Raw genomic sequence first — 20948 nt, 5'->3', positions numbered from 1 at the left:
ATGTCATAAGAGTGGATAGTGTAGTTGGTTTTAAGAAAGGTTTGGACAAGTTCCTGGAGGAAAAGTCCATAGTCTGTTATTGAGAAAGAGACAGGGAAAGTCACTGCTTGCCATGTATCAGTAGCATGGAATATTGCTACACCTTGGATTTTGGTCAGGTACTAGTGAGAACGGGCTACTGGGCTTGATGGACTATTGGTCTGACCCAGTAAGGCTATTCTTATGTTCTTATGATGTCGGAGGGGGCAGGGGAGAGTTGAGGAAGGAAGGCAGAGCGAAAGCTGTGCTCCCTCCAGGCAGCCCCCATGTTTTCAATGGCTCGCTTGGAGGGCTATCGCTGTCAGCATGTTCCTTCAGCCTAACAAAAGGCAGAGCAGTAGAGCACAAGGCAGCACCAGTAGCTCTGAGCAGAATCAGGAAGTGAACCCTGTAATCCAGCCACATTTGGAAAGGAGAAGCAAAGCTCACCAAAGGAATCGGGTCAGACCATTTCAAAAATGTGTGAAAGCCCTGAAGTGGAAATGAAGGAGAATCTCCTGGCAGATCACTCTGATAACAGGGAAGCTTTGAGCCAAGAAGAGCTCATGGAATTCTGTAAAACTAACTCTGATTTTTCTATTCCTGAAATGCAAATGGAAACTGACTGTGAGTGAAAATGAAACTGTGCTGAGAATAAAATGTTGTAGCATTCAGGAGGATATTTTTTTACCTGAGCTGAAAATAGAAAACTTAGTCTGTGTTTGATAGGTAGTTTTGCTGTTTGTTTGTTTTTTAAATTAAAGCTAACATAAGAGGAAAAGTAAAAAAACTCAGGCTGCCCTTACGGGCGAAAATGCAAGTATTGTTTGAAGCCTTACACAGTGTGAGGGAAGCAAGGCAGAGAAAGATTTTCTTTGAAAAGAAAAGAACTGGAAATAAGGATAAGCCTGTTGTATGGAAATAATGTTGCAGAGGATACTGAATTATTAGAACCTGAAAAGTATCCTTTGGGGAGGGACCCTAATAGCTGGTCATTGTGGGAGGTTGGTTCCTAATGTCATTGAGTTTGGCCTTATTTTTTAAAAAAAACTCAATTGGGCATTTCATGAACTAAAAGAACAAGGGAAACTTAAAAGGAAGGCAAAAGCTGTGGAAAATTGTTTGCCTTGCCTGAGGAATGTAAGTTTGGCCCAGCCTAAGTAAGCCAAGCTAAATGCGTGTCTAAAGATGGGCAAGGACTGTGCTTACAGAAGGAGAGTTTTGATTGTTGTTTTCTGTTAAAACTGAACTTGAACTCATTTTTTGTGATTTTGGGAAAGGAACTATACTGAAGTTGTTGTTAAACCCCAGAAGGGAGCTAAACTTATATTTTGAAAAAGAAAATACGATCATGTCTCCCCTTTGTTGAGAAAGCTTCATTGGCTCCCAGTTCGTTTAGGATACAGTTTAAGTGTGCATGCATTATCTTTAAGTTGCTCTACGGACTATTCGACTCTTCAGTTCTCTTATATTGGAATACTACTAGATCTTGCTATTCGAGGATTACACAGATATAAATTATCGTTTCTTTCTTCTAGAGGACTTAAATCTGTTTGGAAGCTTAGCAAATCTATGGCGTTCAAACTGGTAGAAATTTGGAACAAACTTCCTGACTATGTAAGATTGATAGGTCAGTTACAACAATTTTGAAAAGATCTAAAAATTTGGTTGTTCATGCAATACGTTAGGGGCTCACCTACTGAAGTGTCACATTAATAGCATATATTACTCTTTTAGTTTTACATTCTATTTTATATCTAGGTCTTAATTATTAGTGAATTTATGTAAGTGATGCATTAATAGCATTTTTATTCTTTCAGGTTTATATTCTATTATATACTCTGATCTTAATTTCTTGTGAACTGAGTCAAGCTCCTTCAGGAGATGACCTGGTATATAAACCGAAGACAAGATTAGATTAGATATTTTGCTGGGTGTTATAAAACTGTTTTTTTCCTTGAACAGTTTGTGATGAATATCATGCACTAATAAACTTTTTTTTTTAATCATCAACTCCAGATAAAATCCACTCGGTCAGTGTTTATGTGCTAGGCAAGTATAAGCTTGACCCACAAACCTGGCCATGCCCGGTCATAGTAAGAACATAAGAATAGCCTTACTGGGTCAGACCAATGGTCCATCAAGCCCAATAGCCAATTCTCATGGTGGCCAATCCAGGTCAATAGTACCTGGCCAAAACCCAAGGTGTAGCAATATTCCATGCTTCCCCCATGTCTTTCTCAATAACATACTATGGACTTTTCCTCCTGGAACTTGTCCAAACCTTTCTTAAAACCAGCTAGGCTATCTGCTCTTACCACATCCTCTGGCAAAGCGTTCCAGAGCTTAACTATTCTCTGAGTGAAAAAAAAATTTCCTCCAATTGGTTTTAAAAGTATTTCCCTGTAACTTCATCGAGTGTCCCCTAGTCTTTGTAATTTTTGACGGAGTGAAAAATCAATCCACTTGTACCCGTTCTATTCAGGTGCCATAAGGCGGTAAAAAGGGCCAAAATAGACTATGAGGAAAAAATAGCTAAGGAGGTGAAGAACTTCAAGCTGTTCTTTCGATATATTAAGGGGAAACGACCCGCGAAGGAAGCGGTGGGACTGTTGGATGACCAAGGAATAAAGGGAGCGCTAAAGGAGGACAAAGCAATCGCCGACAAACTGAACACATTTTTTTTTGCATCTGTATTTACCGAAGAAGATTTACACAGCCTATATGCAAGAAACGAAGACATAAAGCTGACAGGATTGATGGTCAGTCTAGAGGAGGTGTGTAGGCAGATTGATATTCTACAGAGCGATAAATCCCTGGGACCGGATGGCATCCATCCAAGGGTCATCAAAGAACTGAACTGCTTCAACTAATCTGTCGATCAAATCGAGAAAGATTCTGGAATACTGTAAGATGGCGAATGTTATGCCAATCTTCAAGAAAGGTTCGAGGGGAGATCCAGGAAACTACAAACCAGTGAGTCTGACCTCGGTACCGGGAAAGATGGTAGAGTCGCTGATAAAGGACTGCATCATTGATCATCTTGACGGACACGAGCTGATGAGGACCAGTCAGCATGGTTTTAGCAAAGGCAGATCGTGTTTGACAAACTTGCTGCACTTCTTCGAGGGAGTAAACAGACAGATAGACAAGGGTAACCCGGTTGACATTGCATATCTGGATTTTCAGAAGGCGTTTGACAAGGTTCCACATGAACGACTACTTCGTAAAATTGCAAACCATAGAATTGAGGGTGAAATACTCACGTGGATTAAAAACTGGCTGGAGCATAGGAAACAGAGAGTGGGGATAAATGGACAATACTCAGACTGGAAGAGCATCACCAGTGGGGTGTTGCAAGGCTCAGTGCTTTGACCCGTGCTCTTCAACATCTTTATAAATGATCTGGACATTGGTATGACGAGTGAGGTGATTAAATTTGCGGACGATATGAAGTTATTCAGAGTAGTGAAGACACAGGGGGATTGCGAAGATCTGCAATGTGACATAATCAGGCTCAAGGAATGGGCATCAACATGGCAGATTAGATTCAACGTGGATAAGTGTAAAGTAATGCACGTAGGCAACAAAAATCTCATGCACGAATACAGGATGTCCGGGGCGGTACTTGGAGAGACCTCTCAGGAAAAGACTTGGGAGGTATAATCGACAAGTCGATGAAGCCATCCACGCAATGTGCAGTGACGGTGAAAAGGGCGAACAGAATGCTAGGAATGATAAAGAATGGGATCACGAACAGATCGTAAAAGGTTATCATGTTGCTGTACAAGGCCATGGTGCGCCCTCACCTGGAGTACTGCATCCAGCACTTGTTGCCGTACATGAAGAAGGACACGGTTCAGAGGGGTTAAGGGGCTGGAGGAGTTGCCATACAGTGAAAGAACATAAGAACTTAAGCAATGCTTCCGCTGGGTCAGACTTGAGGTCCATCGTGCCCGCAAGCCCGCTCACGCAGCATTCCAGGTGTCCCCCACACGCTGCGTAAAGAAGATTAGAGAAACTGCGCCTTTTATCCCTCGAACAGGGGAGATTGAAAGGGGACATGATCAAAACATTCAAGGTACTGAAGGGAATAGACTTAGTAGATAAGGACAGGTTGTTCACCCTCTGGAAGGTAGGGAGAATGAGAGGGCACACTCTAAAATTGAAAGGGGATAGATTCTCTACGAATATAAGGAATTTCTTCTTCCACCAGACCACGCTCTTCCGGAGTCTGTTATAGGGGAAAACACCCTCCAGGGATTCAAGACAAAGTTAGACAAGATCCTGCTGAACCTGAACATACGCAAATAGGGCTAGTCTCAGTTAGGGAGCTGGTCTTTGACAGAGGGCTACCGCGTGAGTAGACTGCTGGGCAAGATGGACCACTGGTCTGACCCAGCAGCGGCAATTCTTATGTTCTTAAGTTAAATAGCACTGTTCCCAGTATAGACCCCTGTGACACTCCACTGTTTACACTCCTCCATTGAGAAAAATGACCATTTAACCCTACCTTCTGTTTTCTATCTGATAACCAATTCCTGAGAGACTGTGGGGTTCATAATAATAATAAAGAAAAACACACCCAAGAATGGTGCATGTCCATATAATGTCCAAGTCATATAATCAAATGTATTTAAAAATACATCTAGGATAGCACTATGTTCGTATGAACATGTCCAAAACAGAGGCGTTCCATGGGTGTGTTTATGGTCTGAACATTCAAGTACTATAACGAAAACTAAGACAACCAAACTTTGCCATTTTTCCTGGATGTCTGTACTTAGACTAGTTTTTAAAATTCCCATTATTTCTTTATTGCAATTTTAACATAATTTCACAAGAGATATCTTGTTCAGGCAAAACAGATAGAAAAACATTTCAAGAAACTAAGGGCTAGATTCACTAAATTTATTGATCATGCACTGACTCTAGCCCAATTTACTAACCTCGTGGCTGATCCGATTCCGATCTGCACATACAAATGAGGGGAAATGGCATGCAAAGTAGGAAAGACGTGATTCACTAAACTTTTTCCCAAACATCAACTGAGCTGGCCGATCAGCAAAAAAGTGACTGCTGGGGACCAGTCACTCACATCCTTTCCGACTGTCTTCACCCTGAAATCCTTGCTTGCAGCCCATCAAACCACCAAAAAAGCCCCCAGCTCTCTGACGCTTTGCTCTCTGCCCCGAAAGGTGGCAAACAGGGATACATCGCTGCACTTCCAGCCCTTCAAGATTCCTGCTCTTGCCGCCCCGACTCTCCTGTCCATCTAGTCCGGCGATCCGCACAGATAAAGAAAAGATTCCAAGAGAGACAGGAGAGAGAAGCGTGAAGTTCCAAGAAGAGCAAGAGAGAGAGAAAGGGTGGTGATGGTCTAAGCTTCGGGTTCCAGAGATAGAGAGAGAGGATTGATGTTGAGAGGGTTTTTGGTTTTTTTTTATAACAAATAGAATCTATTGAACTTCAATAGAATCTATTGAAGTTAAATATCCCTATCCTTTGTAAACTGTTTGAAACAATGGTTAGTTTCACTGATCAGGAAGGTGAGTGAGGTGTGCTAGACTGGAGAAGAATAGACTGGAGTTAAATGTACTTTCTAGTATGCCTCTGACAATAGTTTCTGATTAATCTTAGTTATCTGTGCACCTGGACCCATTGTACATCCTAAGCTGTCCATCTTAAGCATCAGACATTAACACATCTTCTTAACACCTCTTAGCTGTCTTTAGCACCTTTTTACTGCCAGGTCCTCTAAGCGCTGATTAGAATTTGTAAACTGTTTGAAACAGTCTGGCTGGATGCTTAATATATGTGAATTCTGTGCAGGAGTCAGATTGATATAATTTCCCATAGGCCTTTGCTGACATTGGTTAGGGCAACCAAAAATGCTGATTGCTAGAAATTCTAAGCTGACACCATCCCTCTCTCTTCCCCTTCGCCTGAAAACGTGGGCAAGACCGGGTTCCAGTGCAAAATGAAAAGCCCTACGGTATGCATACTAATCACCATTTATCTTTCTATTCGAATTCTTGTATGTCATCATAACACCGATATCTTATTTCCTGTAAAATCCCTTTGAAGATCAGAGCAAATTGTAATGAATAAGCAGCAAGGCCGAGGTATCTGTGACTGCTGCCAACATCTCTTTTTCCAAATCTGAGAAGACATTTGTGTGCCCACACAAGAGCAGTGGGAGTGGAGGCGACACCTGCATTAGGCTAATAACCACTGTCCACAGGCAGGCTGCTAAGCACTGAGGGCTCCTCGTTTAGCAACATCAGGAACTTTAGTAATGAGTGCAAAGTTTACCTCAGTGCAAAAGGAGCCGCAAGTGAATGGGGAAGTAAATTTCCAGCGGAGAGCATACACAGACCATCTACAGGCAAAGAAGATGGTCTGTGCATACGTCGGGATCACTCAGTAACAATCCATACGGTCGGTGGGGGCGTTCCTCTGATCGCCCCATTTGAATTTGGCCTTCCACGGATCGGACACGGAGCGGAGTGAATTGGGCAGTTTAGTGAATCTAACCCTAATACATTAAACTAGGGGTCCCAAATGGTCGACTGTGATCAACCAGTAGATCACAAAGGAAACGTGAGTAGATCGCGTTGCCTTTGCGTTCTTGTTCTTCCTTCCTCCCTGAGCCAGGCCAGGCACGTACAAGCTCCGGACCCACAAGACTTCACCTCCGACATCAATTCTGACATTGGAGAAGTTCTGGGCCAGCCAATCGCTGCCTGGCTGGCCTGGAACTTCCTCTCCGATGTCTGAATTGATGTCAGAGGTGAAGGCTTGTGGGCCTGGCGCTTGTATGCGTCAGGCCTGGCTCGGGGAAGCAGAGAGAAATCGGCGTGGTGGCTTGGGGGGGAGGGGGCGGCACGGAGAGAGAAAAAGAATTGGGGAAGTGGAAAAATCGGCGTGATGGCTTGGGGGGCAGGGGGAGAGAGAAAGAAAAACAGGCAGGGGAAGAGAGAATGAAAGACAGAAATAAAGAGGGGGCAGAGGAAGAGAGAAAGAACAACAGGCAGGCAGGGGGAGAGAGAAAGACAGAAATAAAGAGGGGGCAGGGAAAGAGAGAAAGAAATACAGACAGGCAGGGGGAGAGAGAAAGACAGAAATAAAGAGGGGGGCAGGGGGAGAGAGAAAGAAAAGTGGAGGGGGCAGAAAGACAGAAATAAATAAATATTGGATTTAAAGAAGAAGGAAGTGCAACTAGAGACACATGAAATCACCAGACAAAAAGGAAGGAAAAATGATTTTATTTTCAATTTAGTGATCAAAATGTGTCTGTTTTGAGAATTTATATCTGCTGTCTATATTTTGCACTATGGCCCCCTTTTACTAAACCGTGATAGTGGTTTTTAGCGTTGGGAGCTGCGAGGGGCATTCAGTGCAGCTCCCTGTGCTAAAAACCACTATCACAGTTTAGTATAAGGGGAGGGGGTATATTTGTCTATTTTTGTATAGTTGTTACTGAGGTGACATTGCATATTTTAAAGTCATCTGCCTTGACCTCTGAAAAAAACCCCGAATATAAGTGATAATTAACATTTTATCTGCGAACAGTGTGCTTTGTGTTTTTTAAAATTTTATTGTTGGTAGATCATTTTGACTTGGTCATTTTAAAAGTAGCTCACAAGTCAAAAAAAGTGTGGGCACCCCTGCATTAAACCAAAAAAGCAAAATAGCTTAAATCTTTCTTAGACCACTAGACACAGGGACAGAGTACCAAGAGTGAAGAGCAACTCAAATAAAGCAAAAATAATTAGGAATAAGCTTAACAGTTAAAGGCCCTTTTTCTTCATATCCAGGAACACTTGAAGTTGTTCTAGCATGAAAATACATATTTCACTCCTAAAAATTTGATTAGACATTTGCATGGATATGCCAAAAAAACTGTTGCTATTCAACGAAAAAGAAAACGGATCTTTCTAGTCCAAAATCCAACCCTCAGGATAAAGATTATAGCAAATTGGGTTCAAGGATATCTAACAATCACTCTAAATCATATTACTTGGCAATATATGCCATCAAGCAATATTTTTTACATTATTTAATCAAGCCTATACATATTATCTTTTCATATTTTCTCTCTCAAATAGCCCTCATTAAAAAACCCTCAAGAAATGAATAAATGAGTAAATAAATAAATGGACTAGGAGGATGGTATATCATACAATGTGAACAGTTTTCAGTGCATAGGACCTCCCATAACATATGTTATCCCAAGTCTACATTCTGTCCGATTCACATCAAATAATCATTTATACTATTGCCTCCATCCTATCCCTTATGCTTTAATTTTTTATATATATATTTTTTATAAATACCATAATGTGTTTGTGTTTTATGTCTTATTTGAATAAATCTATATCAAACAGACTGCCCAACAAAACATATTAAAATTATCAATGTGTCCTAATCATTCATGTGCTTGATTTACTTAGACCAGCAACACTTATCTTTCATGGCAATATGCCAATCCAATGTTGGTTATATGAGCTTGAACTGCCCGACACTCCGTTTTTGCATGAGCGTTTCAGTCACATGACCTTCAAACAAAAATTATATTAAAACCATGTAGTTACCACCCACTTATATCTTCACGAATGATTTCTAACATATAAAAATACTTTCACTTTTTATTAATGAACTTTAACATTTATCCTAAATGTAGATACAAAAACGAACACAAACTGCTGTAGCGAAACACAGCTTCTTTGCTTCCAGGTATTATATACTATCTAGAACAGTGGTTCCCAACCCTGTCCTGGAGGACCCCCAGGCCAATCGGGTTTTCAGGCTAGCCCTAATGAATATGCTTGGAGCAGATTTGCATGCCTGTCACTTCCATTATATGCAAATTTCTCTCATGCATATTCATTAGGGCTAGCCTGAAAACCTGATTGGCCTGGGGGTCCTCCAGGACAGGGTTGGGAACCACTGATCTAGAACACAGACAACTATGACACAACTTAGCTTCTTCACTTACAAACATTATGTGCTATCCGATACACAACAGCTACAAAAAGTTTCCGGGCCGAAGGAAACTTATCCAATCCGCCATGATTTTATCTCTGCTCCTGAATACGTCAATAATGACGTTACAACGTCATTTCGTCAAATGACAAGCGCCGATGTGATAACATAACAGAATCCTCTTCCCCATTTGTGAATGGAGTGTTGACCATGTTAGACAGAGGATGATCATGGTCAGTTGTTTGTCAACCCTTCTGCCAATTGTGGGCATGTTTTACAAAGCAGCGTTACCGGCTGCCGCACGGTAACGGCCACGAAGCCCATAGAGATTTAAAGGGCTTTGGGGCTGTTGCCGTGTGGCTTTGTAAAACAGGCCCTGTGTATCTAGGCATCCCACTCTACTGAGTCCCGTTAGTGTAAGACTCTTTAAATAAAAAATCCAACGTTTTTCCTTCTTCAATAAGATTGAATTAATGTCACTTCCTCTGACAGAAGCACCCACTACTTCAAGTGCTGCAAATTTAAGATCATCAAAAACATGTTTAAATTCTAAGCAGTGCGACACCATTGGCGCCGCAATATCATTCTTTTTTAGGCGCAAACGATGCTCAATTAATCTTAATCCATGTGCTTAAGGCCCCACCCACAGGAAGAGCCTAAGGCTCCCGGGCCTATTCTGATTGGCCCAGGCGCCTCAGGTCCCACCTTTGAGCGGGGTTTCTGCCGCCTGGGCCAATCCGGCCCCATTCTGGACCCGGCTGGCCTGCCGTACGGGCGGGCTTTGCACCCGTCCGTCTGGCCAATGTTAAAGGTGAGGGAAAGGGGTGGGGGTGGGGGGGGTCGTGTGGTTGGCCGGGGGGGGTCGCGGGTTGGCGGGAAGGGTCCGATCGGGAGTTCTGGGGGGGGGCGGTCGTTGGGGGGAGGGGGGTTGTGTCAAGGGCAGGAGGGCCTGGGATCCCTCCTGCCCGTATTGTAGTGGGGGGTGGGGGGTCGCTGGGGTCAGGAGGGCTTGGGCTCCCTCCTGGCCCAATCCAGTCGGGGGGGGTCGCCGGGGCCAGGAGAGCTTGGGCTCTCTCCTGGCCCGTTCATGTAGGAGGGGGGGTTGCCGGGGCCAGAAGGGCTTGGGCTCCCTCCTGGCCATATCGAGTCGGGGGGGGCACGATCGCAGGGGCAAGAGGGCTTGGGCTCCCTCTTGCCCCGATATCGTTGAGGGGGGGGTGCTGATGTATCGCGGCAGGAGAGATTGGCCATCTCCCCTGCCGCGATGTGATCACTCCTGTACCTGAACTGCCACAACCTGTGGCAGGAGAGATTGGGCATCTCTCCTGCCGCGGGTCACGGCAGTTCTGGTAGAGGGGTGATCGCATCGCGGTAGGGGAGAAGAGGCATCTCTCCTGCCGCGATGGTTGCAGTGGGTAGGTTGCCGGGCCGCTGAACTGATTGTGCCAGCGGCCATCAGCTCAGCGGCCCCTTTTTCGGCACTTAGACCTGGTTTGACTTTGTCTAAGTCAAAAAGGTCTAAGTGCCGACTAGGCAACCTGTCAACTGTTTTGGTTATATGTGTTGTACGCCTAGGTGTAGGTCGGCCCACCTCCTGCCCACCGCCCACCCTAACCCCTCCTCTAAACACGCCTCTCTTCTCTCTGTGTGTTTAGTGGCAGGGGAAAGGCCTAAGCTGGTTTTAGATACGTCTAAAAAACAGCTTTGGTTATGGGTACTTGGACGATCAGGCTTTTTGATCGTCCAAGTAGCCATTTAGGACACTTTTTAGACGTTTGTTTGTTTTTTATTTATTATGAACCCCTTATTGTATATGTTTTAAAAAGGAATAAAGAATTTGGAAAAAAAAAAAGAATGTTTCAAGTTTATTAAAAATTTGAACTAAATGCTTATCAAGATTTTTAAGCGAAATACAGAAAATTTAAAAAATGGGTACATAAAAATACAACTTGAGGTAAAAAAAGCATCACAATTGGCATTGTCATGTGACTAGTCAGTCAGGCAAAGGGTGATTATGGGAAAAGTGATTCAATTTGCTTTTTAGATATTTAATAAATAGAGTTTAAAAAAATAAAAGTTTGGAAACTTTTTGACGATCCCTCCATATTATCCATAGAAATGGTCTGGTTGAATACTTTAACAAGACTCTAAGATAAATGTTGAGAATATTTCTGGCTATAGACAGAAAACAACTGGGATACCCTGCTCCCATATATACTATTTGCAGATCAGTAGGGGCTTCAGAGTTTGAAAAAAATTCACTCCCTTTCAATAAGTATATGAACAAAGTCCTAAAGGAATCCTGGATATAGTCCGAGAAGCCTAGGAGGAACTTAACCCAGGAAAGAACTTGGCAGAGTACATGCTCACCATGCAGGAGAGAATGAGAAAGAAGACAAGGCTGTCAAATTTTGCTTAGACAAGGCTCAGGTGGGACAAGCCCAAGCCTACAACCAGAAGGCTATCCAGAGAATCTTCCATCCAGGAGACAGCAAGCTGTTATGTAAGTGATAAGGGTCTTATGAGATAGTAGAAAAAACAGGACCTGTCAATTACAAAGTGACACAACCAGACAAGAGGAGCAAAGCAAAGATTTTCCATACCAATCTATTACAGAAATGGGTCTCAGAAATTGAAGTACTAGTCCAAGAGGGCAACCTGAGACACTGGGGGCTCCTTTTACTAAGCTGTGATAGCGGTTTTAGCGCACACCTAGCGCTAGAAGCTAACGCCAGCATTGAGTTAGTTCTAGCTGCATAGCGCGAATTTAGCGCGTGCTAAAATTCTGCATATGCTATAAACGCTATCGCAGCTTAGTAAAAAGAGCCCTTGGTCTGCTAGAACCAGGCTGTGTTCTCAAGTGTGCCAAGCCGGATCAATCCCTTGAGATCATTAAAGAGCCCAGACAGCAAGCATTAGCGAAGGAGATAGCTGAAATAATGGAACTGGGAATTATCATAGTAATTGGTCCTTCCATTCTGCTGGAGCCCAAATTGGATGGGAGCATCTGGTTCTGCATTGATTTCCGGATGGTGAACACCATCTTAAAATTGCAAGTATAACTGATGCTAAGGTTCAATGAACTCATTGAAAGGCTGGGAGGAACTCAGTTCATCTTGACACTGGACCTGATAAAAAGATACCAGTAAATACCCCTCATTCTGGCTGCCAAGAAGAAAACACCCTTTTCAACGCCTCTAGCAACATTTCAATGCCTGCTAAAGCCACACGGTAGTTATGTGGCCATCTAATTGTGTTAAAATGTAGACCATCCTAGGATTTTCAAAATATTTTTCTCACAACTGTTTTCAAAAAGTAGAACATTCTACATTGGTGTGCATTTATTTGTTTTTGATTTGTATAGCTACCTTTCAAAGAATGTGCTCAAATAAAAATGAATTCACTTACCAGCTGTCTATAAACTGCTGTAAAAGCACCAAAATAGGCAACAGAAGCAGAAGCAATAAACACATTCCCAATGACATTTGAAATTTCTTCTTCAAAGCTAGCAATACTCTCCTGCCATCGGATCTGTTCATCTCCTAGTGCAGCTGTAAGCTTTCCAGCACGAATAAGGCGTGCTTCTGTAATTGCCATGGTCTTTGCTAAATAATCATAAAATTAAAAGAAATTATTATTATCATTATCATGATCTTTTCCACTCTCAATCTATTAACTGATTCTTACTACATTATGATATCCCCTTACCTCGCTTCATCTGCTACCCTTACAAAGTATGAGTACTTTGATCTCTTAATGAACACCGACTCCCTATTACTTTCATTTAATGAGAACAGATTTGAAATGGCCAGACATACTGTAGAGCAGGGGTGTCCAACCTGTGTCCCACGGGCCGCATGCAGCCCAACAAGGAGTTTTGTGCAGCCCAGCTTCTCCTTCCCTCCCTTCTGTGCCTCCCTCCAGTGGGTAGTTTTCTGGCCAGCTCCCTTGCTGCAGTTGTCTGCGGGCATCCTTAGCTCCTCATGCACAATCTGCGGCTGTGTCAGAACCATTCCCTTCTGAATCAGCCGTGAATTGCTGTGTGAGTAGCCGACGACGCCTGCGGACGACTGCAGCAAGGGAGCTGGCCAGAAAATAAACACTCACTGGGAGGCACAAAAGGAAGGGAACGCTTCCAGCATAGGCGCGGATCGCTGACAGCCATAAAATAAATACTTCCAGCACAGCCATGGATCGTGTGAGGAGCCAGCCACCACCGCCCGCAGCTTTCACCAGAAAAAACGATTGCAGCATGGGAGCTGGACAGAAGGTAAATACCCACCAGAGGGAGACACAGAAGGGAGGGAGAAGGTTGTGTTGGGGTTCGAGAGGGAGGAAGCACAAACTTTGGACAAATGATGAAGAAAGGAGGGGAGGGTGCATGAGCCATAGGATTGAAGAATGGAGGGAGGGAGGGAACAGTAAGAGAGAATTGGGTGTCTGAGAGAGGGAAAGAGATGGTGCACTTGGAGAGATAAAGAAAGAGGATAACTTTTGGGCAGAAAGAGGAGGGAGGGAGAGAGCGTGAATTATTGGACATGGTGGTGGGAGAGGAGTGAGGTAGAGATGCATGGTTGCGGAGAGGAGGGGGAGAACATGCTGGGGCAAGGAAGCCTCCTGGGTTCTTTTTTAAGTACAGAGGAGGAGGGTATTAAAAGAAGTGCCAGATTGGGTGTGGGGGGAGAGCTTATAGGGCCAAAAACAGAAGACAGAGAGAGAGATGGTGGGCAATGGTCTGAAGGGAAAGAAGTTGGACCTGGGGTGGTATGGAGGAAGAGGGAAAGAGATACCTGAAGGGAGAACTGTTGGGAAGAGAGAGGGAGAAATGGTGGATTAGGGGGAAGGAGGCAGGCAGGCATGGGGAGAGATGGGGTGGGGGACAGTTGATAAGAGAAAGGGAGAGAAGATGGATCTGGGGATGGAAGGGAGGTAGGGAAAAATTTTAAGCCTGCGGATGGAAGGCAGAGAGACGCAGCATCTCTCTTTTATTCCTCCATTTCATTGTTAAGCATCAAGGGAAGAGGGAAGAAGAAAAACAGAAAAGAGAGGGAGCAAAATGTTGGACCATGGGGATAGAGGAGGAGAGATGGACCCATGGGAGGACAGGAGGGATGAGATCTGGGATAAGAAAGGGGATGGAAAGAAAGGGTCAGGGAGTAATAATAAGAGCAGACAGTAATCCAGCAGTACGAGTGGTGCTATCTAGTCTTTTGAACTGAATATCACATGTATAATTTTCTCCTGGTTGGTGAGACGTTATATGTGAGTGCTCGGGAGGGGGATTCTGAAAGTGATGAGCCATGTGGATGAGGTCAAAAGGGAGATGACAAGATGAGTGAGAGAGCAGTGAGTACAGTGGTAGAAATGTGGTAATGGGGAGTAGATAGAAAGAAATAGGAGGCTGGGAAAGGAGTGAGATGGGGAATGGGAGAGCAAGGGACTGAGAGAAGACGGAGAATTGAGAGATAGCTGAACATTTAAAAAGATGGCGAGATTTGAGTGGACAGAGGCAAAAAAGAAAATAAAAAGTTAAGAAAGCTGAAAGGGAAAAATCAATACATTGGAGACAAGCATAAGGAAGGAATGGAATAGTATTAAGAAGAGAAGAAAAACTGGACAGCAGACACTGGAAAGATAATTGGTAGAAGATAGACAAAAAGCAGAAAGAGAAACTGGGACCAAGATGATGGAAAAATAAAATATCCAGACAACAAGGTAGAAAAAAAAATTGTTTTATTTTGAATTTATTAATTGGAATATGTTAGCTTTGGGATATGTGCAACACAATTATTTTTGTATTCAGTGGAGTAGTCATATACAGGTGATTTGGGGGAGGGAATGGACCCAAAATTAGTGAGTGGGCACCAAAATATTTCCCCGGCTGAGTGCAATTTACAAGTTCTTGAGCTATTGGGGATTCCCAAGCCCTGCCACCTGAAGACATTTTCTCCGGTCTGGCAACCCAAAATCTCCAAGCTTTGCAGCCAATGGCAATATTCTCAAGCTGCCACTGCTTTCATGCATGCATGAAAGCCAAGGTGTGGGGTGGAGGACAGGGAGGAGGGAAGACAGCAACTCTGCAATATTGCTGCCAGCTTCAGAACTTGGGAAGTTGGAGGGGAGGAGGTGGCTGTCAGTTGGTGAGGCTTGGGGATCCCTACTAGCTACAGCAGGGGAGATGTTCATTTTGAGGGAGCCTAAGCTCAAAGTGGGAGGCCCAAAAAAGCAGTAATATTTACCCTGTCTGAACGATCCTCCACGTGCTCCGCTGACAGCTGATTCAGCATCCCCGCTCTGATGAGGCTCACCGTAGCTGTAATAGAAGTGAATGGAAAAACCAGGAGCGCACATCCCTGCTCATCAGAGTGAGGATGTGGAGGCCTGTGGTTGCTCCCATTGTCAGCAGTGCACATGGAGGATCTCTTGGTCAGGATATATATTACTGCTTTTTTGGGTTCCTCTCCACAGTGTTCCTTTAATGAAGGTTTATTATTAGATACGCTCAAAATAAACCAATGATCTAAGTCCTCAAACTTGTAAATGCAAATAAAGAAAAAAGGACTTATAAAAAATAATTATGATCAAACTATCCTCATGGCAATCTCTCAAGCTCTCAGATGCATGCAATGGATATCAATAAGATAAGGCAGGGAGATGATATCTTTCATTGAGCTGAGAATAGATAAGAGGATTTAAATGTAAAGTGCTGAGAATAGATATGAGGATTTAAATTTAAAGTGCTAAGAAACAAATTTTAACTCCAAAGATACAGCACTTATCTTTTTCCGTTTAAGCTGTAATCTTCAAGTAGTAAGAGTAGTTTAGCTGATGTAGCTGACAGCCCTACGGGACCCGTTTCACCTTCAAAGTGGCTTCATCAGGGGTCGTATAATCAAGTGTGCAGCTAGCTTATGTTAAGAAGCACCATTTTCTATAAGTCCTTTTTTCTTTATTTACGTTTATTATTAGATACATACATCTTCTATAATAGTGATTGCAAATTTGGGACCTACTCAGCCTTTATTTTGCTCATCAGCTAGTATTAGTGTTTGTGCGGTCCCCCCCTCCCCCCCATTTTTTATGTCCAATGTGGCCCAGGGAAACCAAAAGGTTGGACACCCCTGCTGTAGAACCTTCTATTGTACTCTCACTTCTGCTGGAATGTCCTTCATGCTAAACTCTGCCTGAACTTTCATAACAAAAATTCAAGACAGTTTTAAGAACATATCTTTTCCAGACATCTGTGAAACTGTTTTTATTTTCCCCATCCTAGTAAGCTGAAGTATTTGTGAACTAACACAAGCTTGCCCCAGACACCTTGGAATCAGTTACATATATAAGAGCTCAAGACTCTACAGATGTACAGTGGTCAAAGACAGGAGCAGTACACCCTTCCCCCACTTGCTGTACCAATTTAGAATTTATGGAGCTAAATAGAGAAGTGACTAAACCAAGACAGCCAAAGCTAGTCTTAGTAGTGAGAGGCGTTCTGAAAAATCCAAAAGAACACATAAACTTACAGAGGTCAGAAAAAAATTATGAATCAGAAGTACCTCCTTTTCCTAGAAAGACTCTGGCTCAAAGTGGCACATGAGATGAATGAGGTTTCAAAGAAAGACAAGCTGAAAGCTACCATATTAGTTCTCCAGGAGGGTGCCTTTTGGGAGCCCCAGAGACTCATATTGGAGGGACGATGCATAGCTCTCTACAGGATCGTCTGAAGTACCCTTGTCTCCTGAGGACATTGCATATGCTGATCCTTTCTGGCTGACTTCTCCTAATTGTTTTTGTTGCCATTCCTGGACAGATTGTATTGTTTGTGACTGTTTTTATAACACAGCTTCTGTTTCTTGTTGTGATGTTGGCTGCTTTATCAATAATTAGTACTGTACTTTAAAAAAAAAAAAAAGAACAGTGGTCTCAAATTTGCAGTCCAGGACCCACATGTGGCCTGCCAGGTACTATTTTGAGGCCCTCGGTATGTTTATCATAATCACAAAAGTAAAATAAAACAGTCTCTTTAGTAATAAATTACAATATTATTATTACGACTTTGCCAAAAGGAAAGATTTATAAACTATAAAGAGTTTTACCTCATGCAAAATTGTCATTTCTTTAATAAGACATTAACTATTTTTTTTTTCTGAGGCTCTCCAAGTACCTACAAATCCAAAAAGTGGAACTGCAAAAGGATTGAGTTTGATACCAGTGAAATAGAACAACTGCAGACAACTTACAGGAAGTACCAACAAAAGTTAGAGGAACATTGTATGTTTCTTACTTGAGCACATAAAGCAGATAGTCTGAACTAGCATGGTGTCAGAGGCAAATAAAGAAACAGAAAACCACACAGATCCCATAAGCACCTCTAAGCATAGTTCCAGAAGTTCAAGAACTACCAGAATTTCTAAATCATAAGCCTTTACAACAGATCCTTCTATCACTGAAAATGGAAACAGACGCCAATCAGACCTTAGACTTAGTAGGGATGGGCGGACCCGCTATTCCTAAGGCCTGATTGGTCCAGGCTTCTAGAGCCTGGGCCAATCAGGCCTTAGGCTTCGGCGGGATGGGCCGGGAAGGGGCGGGCCCGCCTCATTTCGACGAGGCGTGCCTGCTTGCTCGACGTGCAAGACCCATCTGTAAAAACAGGTTTGGTGGAGTGGGGGTTGTTAGCGCCAGGGGGGGTGCGTCTTCGGGCAGGAGGGATTGGGCACCCTCCTGCCAGCGACCGATATTGTCGGGGGGGGGGGGGGGAAGGGAGATCGGTAATGTCGGGGGGGGGGGCGGTCGGTAGTGTCGGGGGGGGGGGGGCGGTCGGTAGTGTCGGGGGGGGGGGTGCGTCTTCGGGCAGGAGGGTTTGGGCACCCTCCTGCCAGTGATCGGTCAGGGGGCCACGGCCTGCTATACTTATAGCAGCAGAGAGATCCCTTGCCGCGATAAGTGTAGCGGGCCGTGTCTAATCTAACCCGATTCTCTAACCCGCGTCTGTAACATGGACGCCGGTTACAGAATTGGGGTTTAGTTTAGGCCGATTCTGAATAGGACGCCTCTCCCGGGCGTCCTATACAGAATCAGGGCCTAGGTGTCTTGCGGGCCTCGCCTTCAATATAGGCGGCCTGCCTGGGGAGCATTTTTTTTTTTTAAAACGTGCATCCAGATTGGCTGATTAGACAGCTGTAGGACGCCTACAGCTGCCTAAAATCGGGACGCACTTTTAGAGAATCAGGCCCTTCCTGTTTTCCATTGCAGGTGTTCTCATCTACCTTACTATGGCTCCGATTCACTAAAGTCAGCGATTGAAAACAGCCCACTGCGTGTTTTTCCCCTCGATCGCCCATTTTCTGATCTGGCCATGCAAATTTGTAAAACCCCATGCAAAATAGCCAGGTGATTGATTCACTAACATTTGCTCCTCCCTAAGGAAGTCCTTGATTGGCTCAGGCACCTCAGGCCCCTCCCAAGGGAGGAGCCCGAAGCACCTGAGTCAATCAAGGCCTTAGGCCCCTCCCCTTGCAATACATGATGCACCAGGGTGGGGCCTAAGGCCTGCATTGCTGACGGCAGAGAAGCAGGAGGGACTGAGCACCCCTCCGGCTTCTGACTTAAAGATATGGGGAGGGCGACAGTGGGGGGGAGGGACTCAACCCAACTCGACAGCAGGAGGGAGTGGGCATCCCTCCTGCCATATCAGTTCGCACAGGGGGAGTGGTGGCAGGAGGGAGTGGGCATCCTTCCTGCCATATCAGTTTTGGGGGGGTCAATGGCAGGAGGGAGTGGGCATCCCTCCTGCCATATTCACATAGGGGGAGTTTGTGGTGGCAGGAAGGAGTGGGCATCCCTCCTGCCATTTTTTTGGGTTTGGAGGGAAAGAGGGGCGCTTTGTCAGGGGGGATTTTCTCTCTTTTTTTTTATTGGACAGATATTTTGTGTGCCTCTTCCTGGACTGGGCCTTGAGCATTTGCGCATGCTCAAGGCCTTCTGGCTCCCGCCTCTCTCCGAGGACGAAGGCATGTAGCAGATTGGTGAAGTCCTGTTCAGTGAAGTAGCTCTTTATTTTTCTGGAGCTGTCGGAGATAGTAGAAATAGGAGGAAACCACTTGTAAGATGAAGCTGGAAAGCAAAAAGTTTGAGTCGAGGGTGATTCTTAGGCTTCACACTTCGTCTTTTGCTGTCAAGGTAGTTGAATCTCAGTTTAGGGAGGGGCAGGAGGAGCGTTTCTCTTTCCTGAGTCACAGCAGTTGTAGTTTATTTGTAGTCATACAAAGTTTGATTTTGGATAGGCAGTTGTACAGGGTTATGATCTGGTTGTCATGCTTTGCTCCTAGTGGTAGATACAGTTGGATATCGTCAGTGAAGGAATGGATTTTTATATGGTATTTTTGGGCTATATCTAGGACTTCTCTGATGTAGAGATTGAACAGTAGGGGGGATAGTAGGGCTCCTTGTGGTACTCCATATTTGATTTGTTTTGGTTTGTATAATTTGGTACTCTTTCTGATCTGTGGCTCGGAAAGTACTGGAACCAGCATAATGCCATATCACGGTTGTCTGCTTCTGTGAGGCGGAAGAAGTTTTAGCTTTCATACCATCTTTATAGATTCCCCAAGATCTTCCTCTGTCACCTGCCCCCTAACTCCTAGCCACTCTCCCTGGAGTCCTCATTCTCATTTTAAAAAGGTGCTTACAAGTCTATAGCGCACTTTATTTCCTGTTTTTCTTGTGAGGATGGTGCAAGAAGATTTTCTTTTCTACCCTTTCTTAAATCCTGCCTTGGCTAAGGTGACCATACGTCCCATTTTCAACGGGACCGTCCCATTATCGGACCGACCGTCCCATTGTCCCGAGCCACCGCTTCGGGACGCTGAAATGTCCCATTTTCAGGGACAGCATTCCGAAGCTGTGTGCGGGGACAAGGGGACGGTCAGTCCAGCGCCAAACCCCCGCAGTGTTCTCTGCGCCTGCTTGCTGCCATGTTCTCCGCACCCTAATCCTGCTGCTGCCGCCAATATTCCTTCCCGGGCTGACTCCAGCATTCAAATTGAATCCACTCTAGCGTGTGCATGCCGGCTTCCCTTCTCTTCCCTCCAAAACCGGAAGTTACGTCCCGGGGGGGGGAGGAGAAGAGAAGGGAAGCTGGCACGCACACGTTCGAGCCCCGGAGCAGGAGTTCACTACAGGCAGCGAAGGAGGGAAGCTTACAACTTGCTTTGGGCCTTCCTAGCTGCCGGGTCTGACTCCTGCCTACTTTCTGTTTCCACAAAGGCAGGACCCGGCAACAAGGAAGGCCCAAAGCAAGGAAGAGCAGCAAGTTATAGGCTTCCCTCCTTCGCTGACCTATGGAAGATAGGTCAGCGATGGAGGGAAGCTTGCGACTCTGCCGATGGGAGGGATGGGAAGAGAAATGATGCTGCTGCACCCAAGTGGGGGAGAGGGGAATAAAAAAGCTGCTGCTGTACCCAAGGGGGGAGGGGGAAATAGAAAAGTTGCTGCTGCTGCGTGCTGCTGCACCCAAGAGGAGAGGGGGGAATAGAAAAGCTGCTATTCTCCTTCTTAGCGGCTGCTGCACACTGTGCCGACGGCTTCATTGTGTTGTCCACTACTACACCCAAGTCCTTTTCTTGGGTACTTTCACCCATTTCCAGCCCTCCCATCGTATAGCTATACTTCAGGTTTCTGTTTCCTACATGCAAGACTTTACATTTCTCTTCATTAAACTTCATCTGCCATCTCATCGCCCACTCCCCTAGTTTGTTCAGGTCCCTTTGTAAATCTTCCTTTCTTCCCCACCATGATTCCTGTAGACCACTTCTTCCTCCTAATACTGATTATTCCCATTCTCTTTCTTCACCTAAAACCATGTAACCTCCCCCCCCCACCACCACCTTACCTACTCTGAAATCCGCAACTCACTCTCCCTTCTGTCCTCTGCTTTCTTATCA

At 44.6% G+C, this 20948-nt stretch overlaps 1 protein-coding gene across 1 annotated transcript in view; it reads right to left on the bottom strand.

The window, feature by feature from the left end:
• LOC117347325 (dynein heavy chain 6, axonemal-like) overlaps window positions 1–20948 on the bottom strand; it is a 2502256-nt gene that overhangs the window by 611255 nt on the left and 1870053 nt on the right. Inside the window, 1 exon segment of the mRNA XM_033918113.1 lies at window positions 12415–12611. Within this exon segment, the coding sequence (XP_033774004.1) occupies window positions 12415–12611 (197 nt within the window).

This window comes from Geotrypetes seraphini, chromosome 1, assembly GCF_902459505.1.
Source record: "Geotrypetes seraphini chromosome 1, aGeoSer1.1, whole genome shotgun sequence".
Classification (NCBI taxonomy): Eukaryota; Metazoa; Chordata; class Amphibia; order Gymnophiona; family Dermophiidae; genus Geotrypetes; species Geotrypetes seraphini.
The sequence above is the reverse complement of the archived record's forward strand: the minus strand, read 5'-3'. Positions and strand labels throughout refer to the sequence as shown.